This window comes from Sceloporus occidentalis, unplaced genomic scaffold (genome assembly GCF_023333645.1).
Source record: "Sceloporus occidentalis isolate IW3139 unplaced genomic scaffold, rSceOcc1.0.p SCAF_3, whole genome shotgun sequence".
NCBI lineage: Eukaryota > Metazoa > Chordata > Lepidosauria > Squamata > Phrynosomatidae > Sceloporus > Sceloporus occidentalis.
The window spans coordinates 70,479,076-70,506,149 of record NW_028316983.1 but is presented as its reverse complement, the minus strand read 5'-3'; the positions used below and the strand labels follow the sequence as shown (position 1 = coordinate 70,506,149).

Here is a 27,074-nt window from a genome sequence, read left to right as displayed (position 1 = left end):
AGCCACTACTTGCTTGTAAAAACAATGGGAAAAGCTACCAAAATGGGATTCCATGTTTTTTGTTTTATTTTAGTTTCTTGGTCAGAGGAATGGGCAGCCTGAGTTCTGGTCACTTACCAATTCATGGAGTCTTAATGAGCTAAAAGGGTTACTGAAAGATTATCCAAAATGTGTAACAATGGCTCAGTAAAGAAACTACACCTTACTTCATGTGTCTTGTCTCCTTGTCCCAGCTCCTTGACAGAGATCCCACAGCACCTTATCATAGCTGTGTTCACTACTAAGAACTATGCTGAAACAGGATGATGCATTTATTCTACATTACATGGTATGAGGCCTCTGGCCCTGATGTCTGCCATAGATATTTTATTACCACCAGTCTCACCATCAATTGAGGTCAGGATGACACGAGAGTGGTCATAGGCTATCACATTTGCATAGCGGTTCTTTGGTTTGTTCACTTCCAAGTTGGAGTTCTCCCATGTGAATTGCTGTCCAGGATCAATGGACTGCAAGGAAGAAGAGAGTGTGTATATAAATGTTCAAATTATCACATATCTTCTTAATTCTTAAATAAACAGAAACCTATTATCAAAATATGAAACAGTATAGAATGAAAAATGCAAGTTTCATATTGGAGAGCTGAAGGCTGAGTCACAAAATGAATTTGACATGGATGTGCTCAATATAGGCAAACAATAAGGCTCTGCCTAGGTTGGGGGCTAACCTTATGAATGCACCATTTTACAATGAAGTAGTTAGTTTTCATGCTGTAGAAACTCATTGTGAGTTGGATGGAGTTTTCTTATATTAGTCAGTTCTCTGATATGCAGCATATTCAAAAATCCATTCCTAGCTTGGGAGGAGGGGCAACAACCACAATTTCTAGTTGAAGTTTGAAAGGGCCAAATCACTTTCAAAGCAAGCTTGATAACACATGCATTTGTAGAGGCTGGTGTTGTTAACTCTGACTTATGGTGACCCTGTCCTAGGGTTTTATTGGCAAGACCTATACAGAGGAGATTAGCCTTCCTTTAAGGCTGAGAGAATGTGTCTTGCTCACAGTCATTTGGTGGATTTCCAGTACTGAGCAGGGATCTGAATCCTGGTCTCCCAAGACTTTTCTAATACTTAAACCACCACACGACACTGGCTGTTATGTAGATAGTTTGTATCTTTTGGGAACACAAGGCTCTTTTCTCCACTGCACATCAAATAGATAATTTTCAAGGGAAAAGTGGTTTGTGTGTGTGGGTGTGAGGATGTGCATATGTAAAAGTAAAATGAATCTTTTACCTCTCTCCACTGCATCCCTTCACTTCATATAGCAAATAGCTGCCTGGGAACAAAACATCCTGGAATGTGTGTTGTGGGTGGGTTAAGGCTTAATACCCTCTCTCGATTGCTCCTTCTTCCCAGCAAATTCCTACCTACACAGCTTGGCAGGCACCCAGGTACTTAGACCAATATTTGCTTTGCAACATTTACACCAGATCAAACTCCCCCACCACTCAAGGTTGCTCTGCTTACTAGGCTTGCTTGAACTACTGGAAAAAGAAGTGTGTCAAAATGTGCTTATGCCAGGGAACTACAGAGCAAAAAAGCAAATGATGGCAAGGGGTGGAGTGGGGGGGAAGTGCAAAGGTTAAGATGAAGCACTAAAGTCGAAGCAGGCAGATAATGCTTCACTCTCATTAAACTGAGTAACATACAGAAGAAGCAATATTACCCAGTGCATGACATTTTGCAGCATGTTCCTTCACAGTATACTCAGAGACATCTTTTTCAACTACATAATACTGCTCAATAAATTTTCACTGGCATCTTCGATATAGGCTCAGACAGCAGGTGGTAAGGAAGTTGTACCTAATCAAGCAACTTATGCATCTGTTTTATCAACAATTTGTCAAGTCATCTGTACTCTTGGTAGGACTAATTATCCATGTAGACAAATTTTGCATAGCCCCTGCAAAACTCCATCTATTAACCCCTGATATCTGCTGCATCCTGTTGGAAAATCAACCATTGTCTCGCACCCCACTTTCGGTGCTGTTAGACCAACTGAGAAGGTTTGATAGTATAGGACAGTGATGGTGAACCTTTTTAGGTTCGCGTGCCAGGGGCGGGGGTTCTGCCAACTCGGGATGGGGCTGAGTGCTGGTGCAGGGCTTCTGGCCCAGGGGGTGTGGCTTTCACCCTCCATGGGCGGAGCTTTCACCCTCTGAGCGGGGCTCCTCCCCTGCCTTTTTCCGCCCCCCAGCTTTCTCTCAGAGACAGCTGGGCGTCAGCAAAGGCCCGTGAGGGGGCGGAGCTATGGACATGGCCCCAGTCCTCCTCTTCCTGGACCTTTCTTCATCCAAAAGGGCTCTCTAGAGCCCTTTGAGGGCAAGGAAAGGCAAAAGGGGAAGAAGAGGAATGGGCAGGCCCCCTCTCTTCCTCTCCGCAGATCTTTCCCTGCCTTCCAAGTGCCCCGTTTAGGACACTTGGAGGGCAGGAAGGGTAAGTAGGGAAGGCGGGAGAAGGGCAGGGCCCCTGCCTCCATCCCCACGGACCTTTCCCTGCCCTACAAGTGCCCCATTTAGGACACTTGGAGGGCAGGAAGGGTAAGTGGAGAAGGAGGAAGATGGGCAGGGCCCCTGCCTCCATCCCCATGGACCATTCCCTGCTTCCAGCTGTCTCTCCAGAGACAGTTGGAGGCTGGCAAAGCTCCCTGGGGAGGAGCCACTGGCACACACCGGTCCCTCCTCCTCTCCCCGCCCTTTTCCTGGCCCCTGGCTCTCTTGAATTGGCAGCTGGAGACCTGGAGAAGGCTGTGAGAAGGAGCCAGAGAAGTGCGCCTCTGGCTCCTTCCCCGGAGAGCCCTTTTCTGGCTTCCAGCTGTCTCCAAGAGACCGCTGGAGGCCAGGAAAAGGCAGGGAGGGGGAGGAACGGGCATGCGCGTGCCTCTTCCGCCTTCTCCCTCGCCCCGTGCCCAAGGAAATGGCCCAAAGTGCCACTTCTGGCACACGTGGCATAGGTTCACCATCACTGGTATAGGACCCCACTGTATACCTACACCCATTCTGAGTACTTTAGCTCTGGTTTCCCCATTTGCTCACTTATCTATTGCAATGCATGATCATCATCCATGTGACCTGAAAAGTTGTAGGGTTGATATTAAAGTGATCATATAAAAACTCCCCCTTCTCTACCAACTTTCACTTTTTCCCTCCTTCCTTTGTTTTCAGCTTCCAGATGGCGCATTAAAGTTTTAGTTTCACTGGAACTCTTTTTTTTTACCTGATATTTTCATTAGTTAGTTAGGGTGCAGGATTTCAAGTGATGTATATTTTAAAAGCAATGGGTAAAGTTAGTTTGTAACTTGATACTGCCTGGTTGCATTTACTTAAGTTGTCTCAGCCAGGGACATACTGAAGAAGGGAGACATGTTACTTCTGCTAAATTCTGCTGAGGGAGGCTGTTTCCTAACAGATCCAGTCTTTGTATTTTTCCCCAAGGGGCTAACACCCTGGAATATACTCCTTTTCTCCACAGGCCCCACACTTGATAATGGAAATGGGAGAAAAGCCTAGTTACAATGGACAGAGACCTCCTTTTTCTGGTAGTTCATTGGCACAACTCTGACAGGCTACTATCTCAGAGCAAGCCTTTTTGGCAGACACAGTGCTAAGACGGGTATCAAGACACAACATGTACAACAAAGCAAAGACAGCTGGCATTTTTTCTTGGTCTGCTTCCTCCCTACCACCCCTGGAAAGCTCCTTTACCCAAGTTGTGACTAACAAACAGCAGCACAAATATGTCTCCTCCTCTGCATTTCTGTGAGCAATGGGCTAAATCTTCCAGTGGCAAAACCAGTATATGGGGGAGAAATGACGCCCAAACTCACCCTATTATGTAGGCTCATTTGGCAAAATAGAACATATTCACATTACGTTTAATAGAAGAGGATCTCTGTTTCAAGGAAGAGCAATGCAGCACATAACACAGATTTTCACAGCCTCCATGGGGAGGATATGACATCACAGCACTGCTAATAGGTGGTTTGGGAAATGCAGGATGTAAATAGACGTTTCCAACAGGAACCCTATAATCTTCTATTATCCAAGTAATAAGCAGGCAGCGTAGTGCGAAGTGGCAGGAGCAGAAGCAGCCCAGCTCTCTGCAGCTCATGATTGAATTTCTCATCACTCTAAACATACATCCCACATGCTAGAAACAGACCAACTTCCAGATGAGACTGTGATTTTATTCTTAATTTCTGGAATTTTGCAGAGGGTCTATATGACACTGTCATCTATTTGTAATAAGCCTGTGTTTATCTCCCGGTGCCCCTATGCTCAATTCCCACCACCCACATGCTAAAACTCTGGTATGGAGGGTAAGGGTGGCACTGCAGTTAGTTTTTTTGTAGGAATTGTCCCTGGGGAAAGTGGATGATCTGTTGCGGACACCTCTCTTTTCTGTACTATGCATTTCCAGTTGCAGAACCTTTTGTGTCCTGCAAGCAAGTCTTTCATCCTTTCAAGGCTTCTTAAAACTTATAAAGCAGGAAGAGAGCCCACTGGACACAGCAGTGCTTATTTCAGACTAGACAGATGTAGGCTCTGACTGTAAGGCTGCAGTCCTCATAATTACAATTGACTGGTATTAAAAAAAATTGAAATGTCATTATGTTGGAAAGGAGGCATTCTGAAAAGGTGTGTGAGTTCCCCCCCCCCCCCAGTGTGTGTGCTTATTTTTTAAAATCAGATTGCAGTGAAACTGACACATATCTTCTCTATTTCAAGTACTGCCATTCCACTCCCCTTCTGAGGGAAAACATAGCATTTGGAAAAACCAAAGAAGCCTGTTCACATGTTAAAGAAAAAGAGAGAGGGAGTTGGAAAGGATTGAGAACTGATTTTTATTTGGATGTAGCTGCAAATCTTTTTTTCCCCCTGGCTACTTTCAAAATCCAAGTTGGATACTGACTACTAGATGTGTATAGTCAATTTCAAATTCATTTTAATTTTTCTGGTCAGTTTCACAGACAGAATAGAATATTATTATTGTTTACTTATATCTCAGCCTTCAATATTCTTGTTCTGTGCTGCAAGCACTCTTAAAGATACACCCACCTGCCCACTCACAAAATAGGATGTTAAAGTGGGACTGAGGAGCACCAACTTCAAGTTGTCAGGAGAAGGAGTGTGTGGCAACAGTGAGAGTTTTGACAAAGGAAGGGGATAAAATTGCCATTCACTATGATATGTCAGCTATGTAGACACAGGTTGAGTCTCCTGTATCTGAAATACCTGGAACCAGAGATGTTTGGGATTTAGAATTTTTTTGAATTTTGCAATAGATGTATTTACATATAAATACATAATGAGCTATTTTGGAGATGGGACCTAAGTCTAAACAGAAAATTCATTTACTCTTTATACTGTACACATAACCTAAAAGTAATTTTGTACAATGTTTTAAATAATTATGTGCATAAAACAAAGTTTGTATACACTGAGCCATCAGAAAGCAAAGGTGTCGTCACCATCTCAGCCACTGATGAAAAGGTTTTTGGAATATTTTGCACTTCAGAATTGTGGATAAGGGAGACTCAACCTGTATCACCTTGGATCCCATGTTGGGAGAATGGTGGGATATAAAGTCAATAGATAGATAGATAGATAAATAGATAGATAGAGACAAACAAACACATTCAAAGGTTCAGCCTTCCTGAAGTATGGTGTGTCGAAAGGAATTCTGCTTTTACCAAAAAGCAATATTTGGTAGGACCTCCCCATTTGGAAGCACCCCAGGTTTCTAGTCCATAGCAGCTAAAGATCTGGAATGTTTGCTTCATGAATCTTGAATTCTTAATGAACTATAAATTGCTCTTTGCAACAGTTCTGTGATAGGTAGAAAGCCTGTGCTCTGGACAGTTATTCATTGTTCAAAACAAGCATGGGAAATGGAGTCTACCCAAGGCCTGACATTATGAAGGGACATTTAGAAATATTTAAACAAAAGAAATACATAAAATTATATTGCAGTTCACATTTCAGTGGATTTCGTAACAGCATGAAAAGGTTATAATTCACCAGACTGTAGCATCAAGCTATCTGAGATGAGAAAAGCCACTTTGCAAGCTATTAGTAACATGGCTTTTCTCTTACACTCTCTTATACAAAACCTTATAAAGTAGAACAGCTGATGCATAGCAAGAGTTTCAACAGTGCAGTATCCATCATTTTCAACTGTGCAGAAGCTCCAGAACTCCTTCTCCCATGGGTCTTGTTCAAAGGCAGAAGGGAAAGTACAGTGCACATCTCTGCTCAAAAACTCATTGAGATAGCATCAGTGTCTTGGAAGAGAAAGGACAACATTCCTTTTGTCCCCAAGTGTGGCACTAGCATTGTCATTAAGGCGGTTGCTTCACTTTAAAGTCAGGAGATGCACAATCCTCCACTCTTGTATCACTAATGACCCCATAAGAGGGCAAACAGGTGAAAAAGGTAGAAGAAGGAACCCACCTGGCTATGTGAAGAGGTACTAATTAAATAGGCTTGCAAATGAGTGACTCATTTAGAAGTGAAATGATTTAATTTAAACCTCAGTGATGAATTAACATGCACCTGTTTCTTCCTTAATGGTGAGCAAATGAGTAAATAAGGCAGTGAGGGAGGGGTGCTCCCAAGGCACCTGATGCCCATTATGCACAGTTCTTTTGATGGGTCATACTAAGTGAAAAGCTTATCCCATCCACCACCTACCTCTTCTCTCATATTTGCCTCACTGAGACATGCAACTTCAATCCCATGTTTTGAGCCCAGTCAGCATCTCACACTATCCATATAAACACAGCACCAGCAATATGTGTGATTTCTTTTGTGGGGTGGGGGATCAAATCTATGGTTGTCAACTTTTTGCCTAGCTGGGCTCTTGTGCATTAATACCTCTATGCACAGCAGAAATTCAGTATGCAAGTTTTTAGCATGAAGGTTCAAGTGATTGTGGAAGTTCATTTCATTTTACTTTTGTTAAAGACACAAGCATCTTGCCAGAGAAAAGATGGCAACCTTATCTTAAGAGTACAAATTTTTGAACAGGTGAGGATCATCCATTATTAGCTATGCAGTTGGGGTCAAGCATGTGCTGTGTTAAGCAAAGTTATCCTTTATGAGCCCAGAAAAAAATATTATTTTGACACAATTGGAACAAACTTGTAGACATAGGGCCAATATAGCCTGGCACTTTATGCTGGCCTGGGCCCGAACTAGGGTTCAAATAAGGCTAAGTGTGCACATGCTCAAAGTCCTTCTGCTGGTGTCTGGGCGCCATCTTAGCATGTGCCCATATATATGGGGCACACCATGATGACGCACATGTGGTGCAGCACCCAAATGGTGCTGGCCGGAAGGGGTGGCATGATGGTGCGCAAGCACGCCTGTCATGACCCTTCAAAGAAGCTGCTCAGAGCAGCTTCTTTTAGGGAGCAAGTCGGTGCTACAGCATGTGGCTGCTGCGGCACTGGCCCGGGGCATACAGTGAGCAACGGAACTGCTGGAGGAACAGGATGCAAATTCCTACTGCTTTCTGTCTGACTTGCTTTGAGCTCTTGAACTGACAAGTGGCATCTCTGGACTGGAGGAGAACTGGAAAACCCCAGTGGGGTTCTTCTCCTCTCAAATTTGAATATGGACTGCAGAAACTTTGGAAGTGAGAAGCCTGGCAGGCTATTTTGGGAGTGGGAAAGGGGTGCAAAGATATACAGATCCAAGACTCTTTTTGAGTTGTACCTATCATCTCACAACTGCATATCTGCACCTTAATAGTGCTCCTGATGGGTCTTAACAGTGTGGCGGGTGGTTGGAAGCAAACAGCTGGAAAAAATATAGCTCACCATTTTGATAATATTTTGTGATCATTGAAGGTGTAACTACAAATATACTGTCTCAGCAGGTGGTTGCTAAGCAAAATCTGCACAGCTTCTTTAACTATGGGCTTCACAATGATTAACCAGAGGGAAAGAAGGGTGAAGAGCACTCTGGGAGTCAGGATTGGTGGACTCCATCCCTGCAGGATAGAATATGATGAGAGAGATTCTCAGGGTCAAAAATCGTAGGTTATCTTCCCTGTTGTACAATTGATAGGTCAGTGTTGGGAGTCTCAGAGTAAGAATGTGAGGAAAAGACCCATAGCAAAAAAGAATACACCTTTCTTCCTTTCATAATACATCTACTATATGGAGCAAAATGCTTTACTACACATAGGGATAACCTGTGGCCTTTGGCCACTCTCTATGCTACCTGTGCAGTTGAAGAGTGCTACACCGCTTTTACCCACACTGTTAGCCATCAGCTAGTCAGTGGGCAATAGAGTGATGTTCCATTGCTAGGACAAGTAAATCACAACTGGGATTGCAAGGGAAAGCGTGTTAGAAGCTTTAGCACATACACTTGTGATCTCGGTGTGCTTGACACAACAGGGTTTGGGTGGGAGAGACCTGGATTAGCCTCACACTTGTAGATGTCCCAACCCTAGATCTGAATGGGCAGGGAGGGGAAGGACAACATAGGCCTATAAAGGTCTATGACAGGGGTAGGCAACCTTTTTGAGCCGGGGGCCAGGTTGCTGTCCCTCAGACAACTGGGGGGCCGAAGCTAAAAAATAAATAATTACATAATATAGGACATTTTCAAATGTAGGACACATTTTTAAAAATGGAGGATATGTGAAATAATTTGATGATTTTTAAAAAAAGTTAATATAAATGCATGTTTGTTAGGCATGATCAAAATGGAGGACATTTGGGCCTCAGAAGCTGGCTGATATCAATATCACCATCAACATCACCATCATTGTTAAAACAAAGCAGACCTGTAGAAATGGAATGGAAATCCTCCTCCTCCTCTTCTTCTTCATCCTCCTCCTCCTCCTGCTCCTTCCTTCCTCCTCCTCTTCCTCCTTCCTCCCTCCACCTTCTTCCTTCCTTCCTTCTCCTCCCTCCTTCCTTGCTTCTCCTCCTTCCTTCCTCCTCCTGCTCCTCTTCCTCCTCCTCTTCCCCCACCCCCTTTCTTCCCTGCCCGCGGCTGTCTGGCAGCCACGGGAAGGGAGGGAAGGAGGAGGAAGACCCCAGCCCCCTTCCTACCCTACCCAGAGGGGAACAGGCAGGACAAAGGAGCCTCGCTGAAGTGGGGCTCCTTGGCCCTGCCTGTCCGCCAGCAGAGGGGCCCTGCCTGTCCACCGGCAGAAGGGACCAGGCAGGGCCAAGGAGCCTCGCTCCAGCGGGGCTCCTGGGCCCTGCCTGTCCGCTGGCTGAGGGCCGCTCGCGCGAGAGGCCAAAGGCCCCACACAAGAGACCCGGTCCTGCCGCCGATTGCCACCAGCGCAGGGCCTTTGGCAATTGGCAGCAGGACTGGGCTCGGGCCGGTCCCAAGGCCTCGCCGGGCCGGATGTGGCCCGCAGGCCAGGGGTTGCCGACCCCTGGTCTATGACCAGAGTGGGCCCTATCATAACACAAAGTGACATAACTGCCTTAACTGATTTTTGGTTAACACAAATGAATAGCAAATAGTTAACAGTTACTGTATTTTTACTGCTACATTTGGGGATTTAAAAGATTTTTTTTTTTTGCCTCTGGTAGTGGAATAATTTGTCCAGCCTATGGTACCATGTGTCTTGATGGAGTGGGAGGGGAAAGTGCACATGCATGACATTTTCTGCTCTGCCTCAGGCAGTGAAATGTTTGAAGCTGGTCCTGTGATCAATAGCACCACTATTCTTTCTGCCAGAGCAAGAGAGACAAAGAACAGAACCTGAGCCAATTCATCCCTTGACAGTATCTATTTAATATCAGCATGGTAAAAAAGGCCTCTCTCTCTCTCTCTAGTTAGTAACAGAAGCCAGTTTCACTTGCCTTCTCAATAATAAGAGGAAGAGTATGTGTCCCACCTCGAAAGTGCCTAGTATTTACCCACATTCTGGCAAACCACCTGCTTTGGGTATTCTGTGGGCACAGCCTACCTGCAATAAAGATAACAGTCCAACAGGTGGTGCTCAAGTACAGCCATTGTTCTAGCACAGCAAAGTGTAGATAAACGATTAACAAGCTCGCGTGATTGTGCTCATTCTACTAATCCCTGGCTGTAAATTCTCTCTTGAGGCTTACTGTATCTGAACAGAGTAGCCCTGTGGCTTGGCTTGCTCACCGCATCCAGACCACTCAAAAGCTACAGTGATCCAGCCACTCCCAGCCCCCATTGTGTGTACAAGAATGGAGGCTGACACCTTGACTCCTAGCTAGCAATGGCTCATGACTGGCACAGGCACCACCAGGCAGTGTTTCTCCATGTTCTTTCCATCATAGATACAGATATATGTAGATACTGACAAAGTGCTTGACCCATTTTCTCAGTTACTGTCTCAGAGGTACAGAAGCAGAGGTTGCCACCCCCACGGGTTAATTTTTACATTACAGTTCACAGAATCCATTGTGGCTACACTGGAGGATTCCCAGAAATTGTAGTCCAAAAATCCCCCCCCCCCAAGTTCTGTGCCTTTTCTCAATAATAACCTAGTTCAGCTAATTTACAGATGCTTCTAATGCTATCCCAATTTTGTGGCTAAAGTGCAGTTAAGCATTTGGGCCTCTGAATTACTGAGAGTCTGAGCACATGTTTTGTAGAATGAGCAGACTTGTTTGGAAGATGTTTTGCTCCTAGGTCTAACCCTTCCCCAAAATTTCTCTTTGCTGTCTGGGCCAAGTTAGAAGCAATAAGTGCAAAGGCAATGCAATGAACATTTACTTGCTAGATTCTTCAGCTCACAGACTGAGTGAAACCTGAAGTTTTTTTTTTAATGTGTTTGTCTGTGTGTGAGAAAGAGAGAAATAGAGAAACTGTGATCAATACCCTTGTGAAGGAATGTACACCACCCACCTCTATGTGGCAATACACCTTCATCTCCCACTGCTGTGATGCTCTACTATTACTCAGCTTTGATATACAGGATTGCTCTTGAATCATCTACCCATTTTCTAGACTTCTCCTCTTAAACCATGCTACTCTATCTCTGCTCTGCAGCATCTGATATTTCCCCTAACAGAGTATCAATATGCTTGCTATGCCCAGAAATTTCAGTTTTCTCCAATGGCACCAATGTGAAAGGCAAGATTTTTCATTTTTATTTGTTCAGTGAGGGTGGGTATTGCTAAGGACTCTTCTATTCTATGCTAGTGAGAAAATCCCTTGCTGCTACTCATCCCACTCTGGGTTGGAAAAAGGGACAAATAGCCTAGATCCCAGTAGATTTTCTCACAAAGCAGAACAATCTCTGAAAAAAGAGCTGTCAATCCCAATCAGATCCCCTCTTTTAGGCACTCCTTAAGCACTGGAGGTATACATGACTTGGGAAGACTTGCAAAATGTATTCACAAGTAACAAATGTATCTATGACACAGGTGATAAATGTATCTTCACATGACACCTATGCAATCTATACCATTCTCTAGTCGCCGCCACCCCCACCGCCACCCCCACCCCCATTCAGTCTCAGGTGCTACTCAGCCTCAAATTCCTTCATGCCACACTTCAGAAAAAAGGGGTTCCTGTCCCAATGACCTATAAAACCCAAGGTCTACTGACAAATTGGTTTGCAAGTAGGATGGCCAGGCCACCAGACACATGGGAAGATCATGCCATGTAGACTCACTTCCTTGGAAGTCCTGGAAGTCTTACTCTGCTACCTGATATATCCCTTCAATCAGCAGTGTGGACTTGTTTCTCTAGATCTTCCTAGGCATTGACTCTCCTTTCTTTGTAGCTAGGCAGGGCTTTTCCCTGCCTTCCCAACCTATATAATTTTTCCTTTTGGGTAAAGCATGTATCAGATCTCCTGAATCAAGAGATATATGCTGCAGCAAGGGGAGGTCAGGGGCAAAGGCAGATAACAATTCAAGCAAGACCAATAAGGTGTGTAAAGGACACCTCCTCAATTCATCCTCCCCCATCTCACCATATGAGAGAGTTTTATTTATGATTTAAGCCCCTCGGAGCTGGAGTGGGCCCTGCAGAGCTTGCTGCAAGCAGAGGAAAACATTTATCCTGCTACTGTGACTCTAATAGCTACAAGGGAACTTTTTCCAACATAGCAATTTTTCAAATTAATCATCTGCCTAGCAAATAGTTCAAAGTGGGAAGAGGGAGCTTGCAAGTAAGAGCTGTGGCAATATTTGGGCTCCCAATATCACTATTTCAGCCTCTATCTCAGCACAAACAGCACTCTGATAGTTACTGCACATTACATTTTTCAACACAGTTAATAATAACTATAAGAAATTGTGTCAAATATAATGTGAAAATGTCCACATACATATCTAAATTACTCCCGCTATACCCAATATTCCCAGTATGCTAGGAAGCCACCATATATATTAGAAGCAAGGCTTTCCCCATACTGCATTTTGCACTATTTCAGGATATGGGAAGCTAAGCTAGTGCCATAAAAGGCCACAGCGAAATGGTCCTAATTGAAGATAATGATAGTACCCAATGCGGACAAGTGGATCAGGATTAAGGAGAGTTGACAGAAAGGGGCATTAGGATTTTGGGGACAGAATCACAGTGGAGTCCAGAGTGGAATTTCTTGTTAGTTCAGCAAGGTGAAGCTGACAAGCTGCAGAAGAATCTACTGTTTAGGAAACTAGATCCAAAAGAACCCATAAGCTTGCTCACCTCATATTCCTGGGAGAACTTCAGCCCATCGTTGGCCTTCAGACGGTCGATGTTGTCAGAGAGATCTGTCACTGGAATGGGAGGGTGGTCACGCATGCCTGCCAGACCAAACAGAAAGGATGGGGAGGTACAGGATGGAATTTATCATTTAGCTACAGGGAGAATTGTCCTTCCACAGTTGCATACTTGATGGTGATGTGTAACACTGGCAAGATGAATGGAACATGAATACCATGGCATGCAGTGCCCACGCAATGGCAAAATCTATGTGTGCATGCTCAGATGAGACAGTGAACAGCCAGGTAGCTTCCATACATAATACCAGCCTGGGAAGGATGAAGAGGCTTGGGAAGATGCTGCTGCACAGGCTGGGATAGTTTTTGGGCCTGGGGTGCCAATAAAACACAAAGCTCTTGTAGAATAGGCCTCTTGCCTTCAGTTCACATCAACAGTGTGCTTGATGGTGCAGAAGCAGAGATTGTGAACTAAGGGCTCCTTTGCTTACTGGGCCTTGGGGTCAGTTCTGCATCTCTTGATACCCCATTCATACCCCCAGTATTGAGACGGCAGAAAAGACTTTAGCATTAATAGCTACACTTCCACTTGAGAAAAACTTAGGAGTCCTACTTCTAATAGCTGCTACTGAATGGCTACAGAATAACATATTGCCTAGTTGTAGGTAGGAAAAGTGGAGGGTCTGGGACTTTCTTGGGTATGCTCACTGTGCAATAATATACATTCATATAAAGTGGCAGACTCAAATTACCAGGTTGGGTTTCCTCCTGATAACCAAGCCTTGCTTTTGTTCCTCTGCAGTGCTCAAAGCATCAACAAAAAGCCAAATCTATAAAAGAGCTCCTGCCTTTCATTTCCCTCACTTCTACAAAGGCTAGAAAAAGTTTAAATCATACAAGACTGTGGGACAACCATGTCCTGTTTTCTTTCTTGTCCACCAAACATGAGAAGACCTGAAATTAAAAAAAAAAAGTGCAGGTGGCACACTTAATTTCACATGCATTACGATGGAGGAAAGAAAGAAGTAGGCCACTGCACTTGGGCTTAAGGCATTCCAGTTAGATGATGCCAACACAACAATAGCTGAGAAGCACATTTAGAAGATAAAAGAAATCTCTGCTTATTGAGCCAGGTCTGGATCATTCACATTTCATTTCAGAGTGATGGTAAATAATCTCCATAGACAACAAACACACCTTTTGCAATTGTAGGCTTTATCTCCCCTCAAATTGAGGCTGTACCTACCTACAACCTTGTGTGTTCAACCCAAATTGCAACTTTATAGGATGATTTTTGAATGGCTTTGCATGGAAAACACATAGGCTGAATCATCTCATGTAGGTAGCAGCAGAACCCAGTCTGCAGGGGACAACCTGGTTTACTGACAAGTGAAGGCATTACCACTAAGTCTATGAATAGTGAGTCCGACTGTCATGACACTGAACAAAAAAAATGAGAAAGAATAGGTGGGGGAAAGAGAGAGAGAGAGTGAAGAAGAAGCAAAAGGAAGAGGAGAGAAAACTAACTTGAGAGATTCGGGCAACTGGGGCCACTGGCACCTGCAAGAATAGAAATCCCATTAGACATTGATGAGGGCAAAGGTGTAGCAGAAAAGGGTGAAAGGGCCAGAGCTTGGAAAAGCTACTATTTTGGATTACCAGAATTCTGAAATAGCATGCTGCTAGGCCATGCTAACTGAGGAATTTGGGGACTTGTAGTCCAAAACAACAACTTTTCTATATTCTGCAAAGGGCACCAAGAAGTCTCCTCCCCACAACTGTAGAAACCTTTCTCTGGTCGAAGGCACTGCATCATGAAACCTTCTATATATGGGGCAACATGGTGAGTGATTTATTAAGACTAGTGCTTCTTATTACCAGGAGCCTTTCATAGATTACCAGAAAAAGAAGACCCTCCCCCCCCCCCCCCGCTGCCGCCGCCACAGTAAACATTATAAATGTTTTGTCTGTTGGCCAGGAAAAATGGTTCTCATTTCCAGCATGTGTTGTTTCCCCGAAGACCAAGCTTGCCTTGCTATGTGGGCCAGCAGCAAAGCCTTGTGACCAAGATTTACTCATAATTCACCCAATCACTTAAGAGTAACTTCTCCCTGCCTGACCTGCCATAACCCTGCAAAATGTAACATGAGTACAAAGAAGCTGATAATTCATGCAAGAAACCTGTGTCTCAAGTAGAAACTATTAAAGTGATAAGCTTAATATTTAATAACAGCAGCCTGATTAATTATGTACTGAGCAAGCCCCTTTCTGCCTCTACATTTTCCAGCACAGATATCAACTGCCAGCCTGCTCAGGGTTTATTTGCTGCTGTCTGCCCACAAAGGCATCCATCCGTCGCAGCATGGAGGTGAGGCCAGGTGGAGGCAAATGACTCAGGCTGTAAAAATGTTGTACTAGAGCCTTCTTCTCCAAACTGATTGTTCCCTACTAACCACCTGAGAAGCTAAAAGAATGCAAAGTCCATAAGACACCGGGCAGCAGTTCTGATCATGTCTGAGAATATCCTCATAATATGCCCCATGAAATTGGCTCCCCTTGTTCAAGTTGTGCATTTTTCAAGCTTCCGTCTTTGTGCCATATGCTTTGTACCTGAGGCTCAGGCCTCATTCTTCATTCTGTGACCATTTTGGACAGGAATTCTAGTTCTTTTATCATGCTGGGCCATGCGAATTATCTGGTCAAATAATGACTTTCTTTCAACAGAAAGGGAAAGTCCCCCAACCCGCACCTCTATAACCTACATATGTTCAACTTATACATCATGGCCCTCTGCTCCATTTATATGGGATGGAGAAGAACAGGTTGCTCACCTGTAACTGTGTTTCTTCGAGTGGTCATCTGCGAATTCACACAAATGGGTTTATTCTGCGCCTGCGCAGCAATCCTCGGAAACTTCTAGAATCTCCAGGCAGAAAGCAATGTATCTTTCTGCAACTTTTTGGCGGTAGCCCCGCCCACCCATATATAAGGCCCCTGGTGGCCCGCTCCTCTTCAGTTCCGAATGAGCCGCTAATCAGCGCGGCAACAAGCGTTGTCAAATGAGCAGACACTGAGGGGATGGATGGGCGGGTTTGTGTGAATTCGCAGATGACCACTCGAAGAAACACAGTTACAGGTGAGCAACCTGTTCTTCTTCTTCGTGGTCTCTGCGAATCACACAAATGGGTTTAGACTAGCGAGCTGTAGTCAGTGGAGGAGGGAGTGTCAATAACCAATAAATTGCATAACCAATAAAGTATGTAAACCAAACAACTGTGTTATTTATTAACAGTGCAACAGGTCTAATGCATGGCAGAAAGTAACACTGCCCTCCCAAAGGCTGCATCATGCCTGGCCCTTGCGTCCAGCCTATAATGTCTAATGAATGTCAATGGCTGGGACCAGACAGCTGCCTTACACACATCCTCAAGGGGGATCCCGGTCAAAAAAGCTGAGGATGCGGCTACCGCCCTAGTTGCATGGGCTCTAATCCGACCTGGTAGAGGCTTCCCTGCCAGTTCGTAGCACAGGTGGATGGTGTCGGCCACCCACTTGGAAAACCGCTGCGGTGACACCGGCAGCCCCTTCTTAGCTTCGGAGTAACACACAAAAAGTCTCTCTGAACGCCTGGAAGCGGCAGTCCTGTTCAAATAGAATGCCAGCGCCCTGCGGACATCCAGGGCATGGAGTTGGCGCTCAGAGTCTGTGGTCGGATTGGGAGCCAGAGTCGGCAAAACAATGTCCTGGTTGATGTGAAAGGCAGACACCACCTTAGGCAAGAAAGTGATGTCTGTACGTAGCACCACCTTGTCCTTATGGAAACGAAGGAAGGGTTGGTCCATCCTTAGGGCACACAGTTCACCAGCTCGGCGGGCTGACGTGATGGCTACCAGAAAGGCCGTCTTCCAAGTCAGGAGTCTCAGGTCCGTGGTAGCTAAGGGCTCAAAGGGCTTGGATACCAAATGTGCCAGGACGGTGTCTAGACACCACTGCGGTGTAGGGTCTAGAATCGGTGGATGCAAATTGTTGAATCCCTTAAGGAACCTCTTTATGAGAGGATCCCCAAACAGAGAAGGTTTGTCCTGAAATAGGTAGTGAGATGAAATGGCTGACAGGTAGCACTTGATAGAGCTCAAGGAGAGACCTGCGCCTGTTAAAGCCATAAGGAATTCCAGGACTATCGGGATGGAGACACGGGATGGTGGAATGTCCTTTGCTTGTAGAAAGGTTAGGAACCTATCCCATTTGTAGGCATAGGACCTCTGTGTGGATGGTCTCTGTGCTGCCTTAATGATATCCTGTACACCGGATGGAAGTGTCCTCAGGATCGTATCCTCCATGCTACCATTGGGAGAGATTGCATCTCGGGATGGTGGACTTGTCCGCCGTGGAGAGATAGCAGGTCGGGCCGGTGCTCCAAGCGGAGATGATCTTGCGCCCGTTGAAGGAGCGGGGCAAACCAAGGCTGTCTGGGCCACCACGGGGTTATCAGGATTGCGTCCGTGTGGTCTGCCAACATCTTCGAGAGGACCCGTGTGATCAGAGGAAACGGAGGGAAGGCATACAGGAGGCCCTGAGTCCACTTGAGCTGGAAGGCGTCCCCTTCCGATCTCAGCTCTCTGTACCGTGAGCAAAATCTCGCAGTGTGGGCGTTCAGCCGGGAGGCAAACAGGTCGAGGAGGGGGGTTCCCCAGCGATTGAAGAGTCGGGACACCACCTCTGGATGCAGTCTCCACTCGTGGCAAGTGGAAGGTGACCTGCTGAGATGATCTGCAAGGTCGTTCTGGTCGCCGGGCAGATGGATGCATTGCAGCAGAATCTTGTGTTCTATACACCATTCCCAAATGCGGATGGTGACTGACAGCAGAGTCCTCGACTTTGTACCACCTTGTTTGTTGAGGTAGTACATGACGGTGGTGTTGTCGGTGAGAAGAAGTACCACCTTGTCCGCGAGGACCGACTGAAAGGCTCTGAGTGCTTTCTCCACGGCAAGCATTTCCAGGACGTTGATGTGGAGAGTAGCTTCCGCCGGTGACCATTTGTCCTTTATTGTAAGGTCCAGTGTGTGGGCGCCCCATCCTTGTAGGGAGGCGTCCGTAGTCAGGGAGAGATCTGGCTGAGGAGGTAGAAATGGCATCCCCACACAGACGTTGTCGGATTGGAGCCACCATCGTAGAGACCTCTGTACAGTCCTCGGGATGGTGAGCAACTTGGTAGCCGTGTCTCGGACGGGATCGAAGACGGAGAGAAACCAAGATTGAATGGGTCTGAGGCGCAGTCTGGCCCACGGTGTGACGAAAGTGGTAGAGGCTAGGTGTCCCATGGCGACTTGTACGGCACGGGCCTGGAGGCGTCTTTGGCGGAGGCAGGGCTGCAGAGATGTACAGAGGGTCTGAAACCTTGTCTCTGGAAGGAATGCCTTCCTCTGTACAGAGTCTAATGTTGTTCCTATAAAGTCTATTCGATTGGAAGGAATCAAGTTGGACTTGTCGAAGTTGACCTGTAATCCCAGTGCTTGCAGCAGGGATAGGGTGAATTCGAGTTGCCCGAGTAAGATGTCCTTGGAGGGCGCTGTGAAGAGCCAGTCGTCCAAATATGGGAAGACTGTGATCCCTCTTTGACGCAGGTACGCCACCACGGGTGCCATGCACTTGGTGAAGACCCTGGGAGCTGTGGAAAGACCGAAGGGAAGGACCCGGTACCGGTAGGCGTTCTGGCCGACGGCGAAGGTGAGGAACCTCCGGTGGTCCTCCAGGATCGCAATGTGGAAATAGGCATCCTTCAAGTCCAAAGTCACGAACCAGTAGCCTTCCTGCAGGAGTGGTAAAATAGAAGCAAGGGTTACCATCCTGAACCTTTTGTAAATAATAAATTTGTTAAGGGCCCGTAGATCCATTATGGGTCTGAGGCCAGAGTCTCTCTTCGGTACAGTGAAGTATCTAGAGAAAAAACAGCGCTTGAAGTCAGAGGGGGAGACGGGTTCAATAGCGCCTTTGTCCAAAAGAATGCACACTTCGTCAAGAAGGGTGTCCGAGGGGGCAGTGGAAACAAAAGCTCCAGTTGGTGGGAGCTGGGAAAACTCTAGGGCATAGCCCCTACGGACGATGTTAAGTGCCCAAGAGTCACTGGTAATGGCGGCCCAGGTGTCAAAAAAGGGGCTCAGCCTGTTGGAGATGACGAGGTGCGCCGGAACCCATCAGAATCTCTTCTTGCCCCTGCCGTCCTTCTTTCTATAGCCCTGTTGGTATCTGGGCTGGGAAGATGGACGCCCGTCGGTTGGAGGAGCAGGTGACCGGGAGGATTGGCCTTGAGGCCGAGTGTCCTGATGGTAGGGACGGTCCTGTGGTTGGAAGCGGTAGTGGCCGCCTGGATGCCAGGGGCGCTGACTAGTGTACCTCTGTCTGGGGGACTTGGAAGCGGAGGATGACATACCGTGTTTTCTGGCGGCAGTCTTCATCCTATAACGGAAGCTGAGTTTCTCATCCGTGTCCCGGTGAAACAAGCCCGAGTTGTCAAAGGGCATGTCTTCTATGGCCGCCTTTGCTTGTGGAGTGAGGTCCGTAGACCGGAGCCACGCGTATCGCCTGAGGGCTATGGAACCAGAGAGGACCTTTGATGCACAGTCCGTCGAGTGCCTCGCGGAGATGATCTGCTGTCCGCCTATCAGGTGGATTTCATTCCTGAGTGCAGACATCATCCGCCTCCTGTCATCCGGCAGGTCAGCAACGGTGGGGTCCATCTTCTCTACGAGGTATTGCACGTAGGCCCCCATGCAGGCCGCGTAGTTAGCCACCTTCAAATTCAGGGCCGCTGAAGCATAAAACTTCTTAGCTAGGCCATCCAGTTTCTTGCTGTCCTTGTCGACTGGAGAAGACGAGGACTTAGGGACGAAGGTGGACTGGGCTCCTTCCACGATAGCTGAATTAAGCTTAGGGTGGTTGGAGAGCCAAGAAGGTGCCGAAGGAGTGACCCGATAGAGGTTTTCAATCCTACGGGATGTCGACGGGATGGAGGCCGGTGCGTCCCAGGAGCGTTTGGCAATTTTCTCTAGCGATGGGAGATATGCCAAGGCTGGTGGAGCTGGGGCGGAACCGTGGATCCTTCTCTCCACCGGGTCGAGGGCATCGTCCTCGGGGTGGGCGACTTCTAACTTCAGGGCATCCGCCATCCGGATTACCCTGTCGGCAAAGGACCTGACGTCGTCTGTAGGGGACGGAACAGCAGGTCCCTCCGGGACGAATGGAGCCTCGTCATCGTCGGAAGGTGACGCAGAGCGTGGGGATCTCGATCTGGATCTTGATGGAGATCTGCTACGCTTCCTGGGCGACAAGTCGGTGTTGGTCAAGTCATCCAGCCCGTGGGAGGCATCAGTGTGGCGACGGTCCCGTGAGCAGTCCCGGATGTTGCGCCGTAGGCGGGACGGATCTACCGGGATAAGATACTGTCCGGTACGGTGATCGAAGACGAGATCTGGGAAGGCATCAAACAGGTCCTGGTCCCGTTCCATTGAGTCTGGACGGTCCGGATCTATGGCAGCATCCGCCTCCGCCCCTAGTGTGGCCCGATCCTTCCTCGGGGGGGAGCGGGGGCGCTCTGTGTCCCGTCTGGCGGGACGTGGTCTCACCACAGGAGAGGGAGAACGGGGTCTAGCCCTCTGTGGGGATAGGGGAGCATCGGAGTTGTGGAGCTCCCCTTCAGACTCCGAACCCAAGTCCACGATCTGCAGGGCATCTGCCGGTGCGGAGAGATGGCTCACAAGGAGGACCCTGGGTTCCAGGGGTATAATCCGGGAAGACGCCGGTACAGGAGTCAGGGTCTTCGCCGGTTCAGCCACTGGGGATATAGACGGTGCTGGCCTCGACTCAGGCGGAGGCACTGAGACCGTACTTGGAGGGCCCTTGCGACGGCTCTTGGCTGGCGGAGATGAAGAGCGGGCCCGTTTCTTCTCGTGGTCGGAGCGTTTGTCTCCTCTCTTCTTGGAGGCCCTGGGAGCGTCCGCGTCCCGAGAACCACTGGGCTGGCTCAAAACCTTCTCGTAGAGCGCAGCCTTAAGTGTCCGGTCCCTGTTCTTTAGGGCCTGGGCCGACATAGCTTTACAGTGGGGGCAGTTGCCAGGAATATGGGACTCCCCCAAACAAAGGACACATTTTTCATGGCCATCGGCCTTAGGGATTTTCACCCCGCACTTAGTGCACTGCTTGAAAGAGGCCATGGTAATCAAGTCCGTTACCGGTCCGAGGTCAAGCCGAAAGATCACGTAGAAGACAAGCCGATAGGGAAAGTCCGAAGAATGGTCAAGTGAAAGTCCGAAGGTCAAATGCCAGAGATTCAATTGTGAAAGAGCAACAAGATGCAAGCGAAGTTCCTCGAGCTGCTTAGCGCGGCGGAATGAAGGAACTGAAGAGGAGCGGGCCACCAGGGGCCTTATATATGGGTGGGCGGGGCTACCGCCAAAAAGTTGCAGAAAGATACATTGCTTTCTGCCTGGAGATTCTAGAAGTTTCCGAGGATTGCTGCGCAGGCGCAGAATAAACCCATTTGTGTGATTCGCAGAGACCACGAAGAAGAAGCCAAGTTCTGGTTAGAGAGAATAGAGTGTAACTAGCCAAAAATCTACCAGAAGCAACACAAATAGTTTGGAAGGAAGAAATACAGCCTACATCCTGCTACAGTGTCTGGACGTTAAGGGTGTCTTGATTTATGATCAAGATTGCTCAAATATCTTTATAAATCCTACAAGCTAAGGAGAAAGGATAGCAATCTGTTTTTGCTCTAGCAGGAGAGCATGCAAAGCCAAGCTTCCAGAAAGGCAACAACCAGGGAAATGATCCCTGCTGAAGAGCTGCTGTTCTGCTGACACAGCCAGCTGCATCTACCATAACTGCAAGCTGCCATGTGGGTTGGCTGATAGGAGGCACTTCTTGAATTATAAAATAATCTATTGAGATAGCATCTGCCCACCATGCTATTTGGCCCTATCAGCATGTTGGATCTTTGCTGATCAATTTTAGGTGCAATCTAGAGTGGAAACTTGGCCAAGACTGAATGGAATCTTTGAAACATACTGCAAATCCTGGAAAGATCCATCATAATAAAGTTCCTTGTCATGCTGTGCCTGCTGGTCTCTAGTGGCAATTCCTTACTCAAGCATCAGAGAAAGCTGGAAATCTGGAATTTCAATTCTCTTTGTAATTCCTGCTGCGTGAGGAACACATTCAACAACTTGTGCTTGCAGCACTGAGCCAACAACAATCCATTGAGCCTAGCCAGATGAGCTGAAAATCTGGAATTTCAACTCTCTTTGTAATTCTTGCTACTTGAGGAACACATTCAGCCACTGGCCACTGATTCTAGCCAGATGAGCTTCATCAGAAGGGAAAGAGGAAGTAAATGTTCCCTGTCATAAACAACTGCCAACAATAAAGGTTCAGAGATATGAAACAGTTCAGTCATAGCCTACCTGGTGTTTGGTAATTGAGTCGCCTCATTTCAACTGGATCAGAAGAATGGGCCAGCAAGGAGTCCTTCAGGCCAATAGAATGCTCATCCTTGGAAGAAGGTGAATTGGCCCTTTTCCTAATGGCAAAAAAGACATAGTTTACAAGGTAAATCTGGACATGTCCGAAATTGCAGAGGGCATCAAGATGCCCTGGGAAGAATCCGGACACAAAATAACAAACCCCTCCACTCCCAATTATTGTTGGACTACTTGCTGTGGCGGAGGAATACGCTTAAGATTTTTCCAGGTATTAAAAAATTATTTAAAATGTAGAGTCATAATATAATAGGGTAAGAGCTCTTCTGAGTGAGTTTTATTGGTCCATTAATACTTGTCTTGAATGGCTGAAGGCCCCCCAGGCGAGTGTTAATAGAACAATAAAATACACTGTTGTCTCTTCATGCTATATTTATGCGTACAGTTCCACCACCCTACAGTCTTATCATGGTAGATCTCACAAGCTAAGCACAGATGAACCTAACGAGTAATTAGATGGGAGACCTTTACAGGAAATTTTGGAATAGCACAGAGAATTTATTGGTGATGTTCTCTGACAATTCTTAAAGCAATTAACCCCATATAGTGCTGTCTCTTGTTGCTCACCCCATGATGAGCTGCAATGCATTTCTGGAGTAAATAAAGAGTTGGGAAAGATGATGTTTTAGCAATAATTCAACAAATTACAGTGACTTAGTCTGGTTCTAGACATCATTGTGCTGTAGTTTACAGGAAATTCAGTGTATGTCTATGTCTGTGTGTGCTCACAACATGGCAAGCCAGGGATCTCAGAGAAGGCTGGCTTGTCACGAGTCAGCAACATACTAATGTACACTGCTCAATGGCTTGTGCTTGCAGCAAGAGGTTTGCTGGATGTTTGCTTTGCTGTTGGTTTACTTTGTTATCCAGCTGCAGGCAGCTTCCTTTCTCCACTTTGTTCCTTCTCAACAAACCAGAGAAAGAAGCCAAGGGGGGGGGGGGACCCCTGGACTCTTTCTCTAGTTTGTTGTGAGGGAACAAGTAGAGCAGGCAAACTGCCTGCTGCCAGATGAGACAGTAAATTCACTATAGAGAAAAGCTCTGGGGTTGGGGAGCGACAAAGCACCAGCATGCTGCTCATTCATGAGAAACCAGGATTTCCAAAGATCCTGGCATGTTGTGTCATGCAAATGCACTCTGTATGCATTGCCTCTCTGTATGTTTACATGCATGCACGGGTCTGTATAAATCTTCTAAACAAGTGAAGGCACTCTGGTGATCTTTGAAACAATTGAAAAGCCCGCAGTGCTGAGGAATACTAGAGATCAGGTAATTTGCCTGATTGTGCACAAATCCATTTGTCAGAAGATGGAAAGTGCCAAAAAGCTGCACAAGCAAGGACACTATTATTTATTTTCTATGGAATGTATTTATAAATTGTTTTTCTACCCATCAGGACCTGCAAAGCTTTGTACAATAAAGTCAACATATAAAAATAAAACAGGAAAAATACTCTTTAAAAAAAAAATTAAAGCTGAGATCCTGACAAAATAACAAGATGTTTACTATCTGTCAAAGAACCAGTAAGAATGAAGCTACATTACTTCTTTGGGAAGGAATTCCACAATAAAAGTTCTGTTACAGAAAATGTCTTGTCATCAGGCTTTCTGGGTTTTTAAAGGCCCACTCCAGTACCTTGTACTGAGTTCAGAGACAACTGGAAGCCAGAGCAGCTTGATCAAGACCAGTCAAATATGGCCCCTAAAATGTACACCACACAACATTCTAGTAATGACATTATGCAGCAGCTGTAGATTTCAAGCTCTTTTCAGTTCTGGAAAATCCTGGTGGTAATATTGCGCTCCTGGTCCATCAGAGGCTGCATCATCCCCCAAGCCTAAACATGGAAGTGGTCAGAAGACCATTTTCAATTTGTAAAAATGTGGTTCGGTGCAGGGAGCTCTATCCCCCTTTTAACAAGAGAATTGCTGCTCTTGAAGGCTTCCAGAACTCTTCATGTATTCAACTCTTTTACTCTCAAATAAAAAACAATTAAAATAAATAAAAATAAAAGTCCGTGGCCCAGTTTGTGTGTTTCCATTTCTGATTTAGAGGAAATGGAACACAAGCCTCTTTTAGAAACGTGTTCAATGTCCAATTGGCCAACCCTCCCTTGGCAGCTCTAATCAGCCAGGATGAATGTAGGTGTCATGACAAAGTGGGTGGCCGCAGTCCTTTAAGGACATGCTCCACATCATTAAGCCGAACAAACTGAAACTCATTGCTCAAAACTGGACAATATCCCACAACAACATATGGCCCCAGAGGGTACACTAACAGATAACCTGTTTCTCTGGAGCTGGAGCAAAAGAAGTACAGTTACCATGGGGGCAAGAGACTGTGTACCGTCAGGGCCTGCTCAGCAAATTAATTTAGTTGTATTCACGTTCATGCATGGAATGACAACAAATAAAGTGATGACACCATTACAGCATCTGAAGAGCCCTGCATCAACTTAGTTAAGGAGACCAGTGTAGAAAGAAGTTAGAGGCTTTACTTTGAGTGCTAGCTTCCTGCTGAAAGTCAGCACCACTCTCTTGTAATTACATTACTTTCAGTTCTATCGATGATCAGCTAAGTACCAAAATCAGCAAACAGTGGGAGACCTTTATAGGACACATGGTGACAATGAAAAAAGAATAGCTCAGAGCAAGGCCTTACTGACATGATTTATAGAACACAGTGGTTATGCCAAGGAACTCAAGACTGCTTCTGGCAATGTCATATCCTTGGCCAATGTAGCAGTGCAAGTGGTTGGTAAATAACACCACAAATTCCAGGACATCCAATGTTGTGAAAAATCTTCAAGTTCCCAGTAACTTGCTCACATCTATATTGTGTAGTTCTTTATTTAAATGCAACAGTGAGAAGGTTGAAAGAGTTCAACAGGTTACAATTGCTAGATAAGCAAAGTGACACCCAGGAGCCAATTTGGTCTCAACAGAAAGCCCCTGTTTACTGCTCTTAAATAGATAAAACAGTGGCTTTGAAACAGACAAAACAAAGAAAGAGGAAGAGAATGTCTACCTTTCTTGTTTGCTAGATCCAGGAACAGCAAAATAGAAGCGGAAACCAGAGTTACACAGAGGTAAATAGACATTCATGCAAAAATCCATTGTCTCTTCCCTTCCTGGGGCTATGCACATTTAGGTGAAAAAAATTAAGACAGCTTGTCCAAACCATCCTGTCTGATGCGTGCTATATAATCCAAGCCACATAAACCCAGGTAATCAAACTACTATGGCTAAGCAGAAATAGTTTTTCTTCTATGGCACTCCCAAATGTTTCCTCTGATGCTGGCATTAACTATATACCCCCATTCACAGTAAAGACACACACAGAAACACACACACACAGAGGTGATGATGTGTACCCATCACCACTACAGTGTCTACTGAATGCATTCCCATACTCCCTACCCATCCATTCCACAGTGCTTTTGTGAGCTCTGTATGCAGGTGCAAGAAAGAAAAGCTTTTGGTAATAAGGTCAAATTACTTGCCTCCAAAGTGGACATAGGGGACAATTATGCCCTTGAGTTTAACACTTATGTTATTTACTGTATAGAAAATAACATCCTTGAAACTTTGACAGTATTGTACTACGGACCCATCCACAGTTCAGGGGTCTAGGCTACAGCTCACCTTTTGAAGAGCAGAATTGCAATGACAATGATGATGATTAAGATGACAGCCAGGACAGGACCCATCACCCACAGCATCTCTGGTTCATCTTGCTGTTTTGCTGATACCTCCATCACAATCTCATCTGAATAAGGACTGGCTGCATACTTCTTCTAATGAGTAGTGGAAAAATGGAAGCACAGGTCTTTTATCAGCCCACCATTCTTTATAGCTTCCCCATCACACAACCCAATAGCCTTAAGCCTGCCATAGCAGTCTTTCACAAGAGTAACAATACAGTTAACAAGAAGTGTGAAATCCAACCTCCTCTCCTTATTAATGGGATGTTCTAAACCACAGTAGCTAGAAAGTGGCTTCCCTTGATGTCAGAGTCGAATGGTCCAGCTGAGAGCAAGTTGCCAGTATCAGATGCATGGACAGCCAAATTACATGCTTTGATGTTGCAGTCAATTGAGCACTGGGGTTGACATGAATGAGTAAATGGTTTATAATACCTATTATGCCTATATAAATGCACCATGGGAGTGTTATGTCAGGGAACACCCACCGGGCAAAACTCTGCACATTAAGCATCAGGCCAATTCATGGTTGCCCTTGAAGTATCAGTCTAAGCCCTGAAAAAGGCAGGCCTCATATGGGGCTCTTCAGGCCTCCAATTCAAATTACAACTCATAGAGAAAGAAAAGTTCTTGCTTGGCACTTAACTTGGAAAACAGGCTACCTCAGTCCTTTGTTACACTATGTTCATGTCAAAGAAAGAAGCATTTGTGTGCATTCCCATTTCTGATTTGTCTTGTAGGTCAAAAGAGACACATGCTCTCAATTCCTTTGTAGGGCACCTTTTACTCTGTTCAAAGGAGCAGCATACACTGATATATTTTAGCCAAAGCAGAGACTTCTGTTGCTCTAAAGTTCACCAGCCCAGAGGCTGAAATTTTTAAACAACTTGTGATTTCAGGCACTTTTTTTCTTTTTCTTTTTGCAGGAGACACGTACAACCTATTACATTAGTATTTTCTTGTAGATGCCCAGCATGAAGTGCAACCAGGACTCAAATTGAGCCATGGCTCACCATGGTTCAGTGTCAAGGTTCAATCAGGAAAATGTCCAATAGCAATAAATAAGAAACTGGGGCTCCCTTTGCACACTGGTGAGGAATGACAAC

The 27,074-nt window shown here is 46.0% G+C and overlaps 1 protein-coding gene across 13 annotated transcripts in view; it reads right to left on the bottom strand.

The window, feature by feature from the left end:
• PTPRF (protein tyrosine phosphatase receptor type F) overlaps positions 1–27,074 on the bottom strand; it is a 686,838-nt gene that overhangs the window by 24,927 nt on the left and 634,837 nt on the right. For 8 of the 13 annotated variants that reach the window (XM_089514948.1, XM_089514949.1, XM_089514947.1 and 5 more), the window contains 5 exons: positions 25,910–26,061; positions 22,191–22,306; positions 14,258–14,290; positions 12,717–12,814; positions 386–509 (listed from right to left, as the gene is read on the bottom strand). In XM_089514948.1, coding sequence (XP_089371074.1) covers positions 386–509; positions 12,717–12,814; positions 14,258–14,290; positions 22,191–22,306; positions 25,910–26,061 — 523 coding nt within the window. The remainder of the gene's footprint in view (positions 1–385; positions 510–12,716; positions 12,815–14,257; positions 14,291–22,190; positions 22,307–25,909; positions 26,062–27,074) is intronic. The other 5 variants (XM_089514953.1, XM_089514954.1, XM_089514955.1 and 2 more) reach the window with 2 other exon arrangements.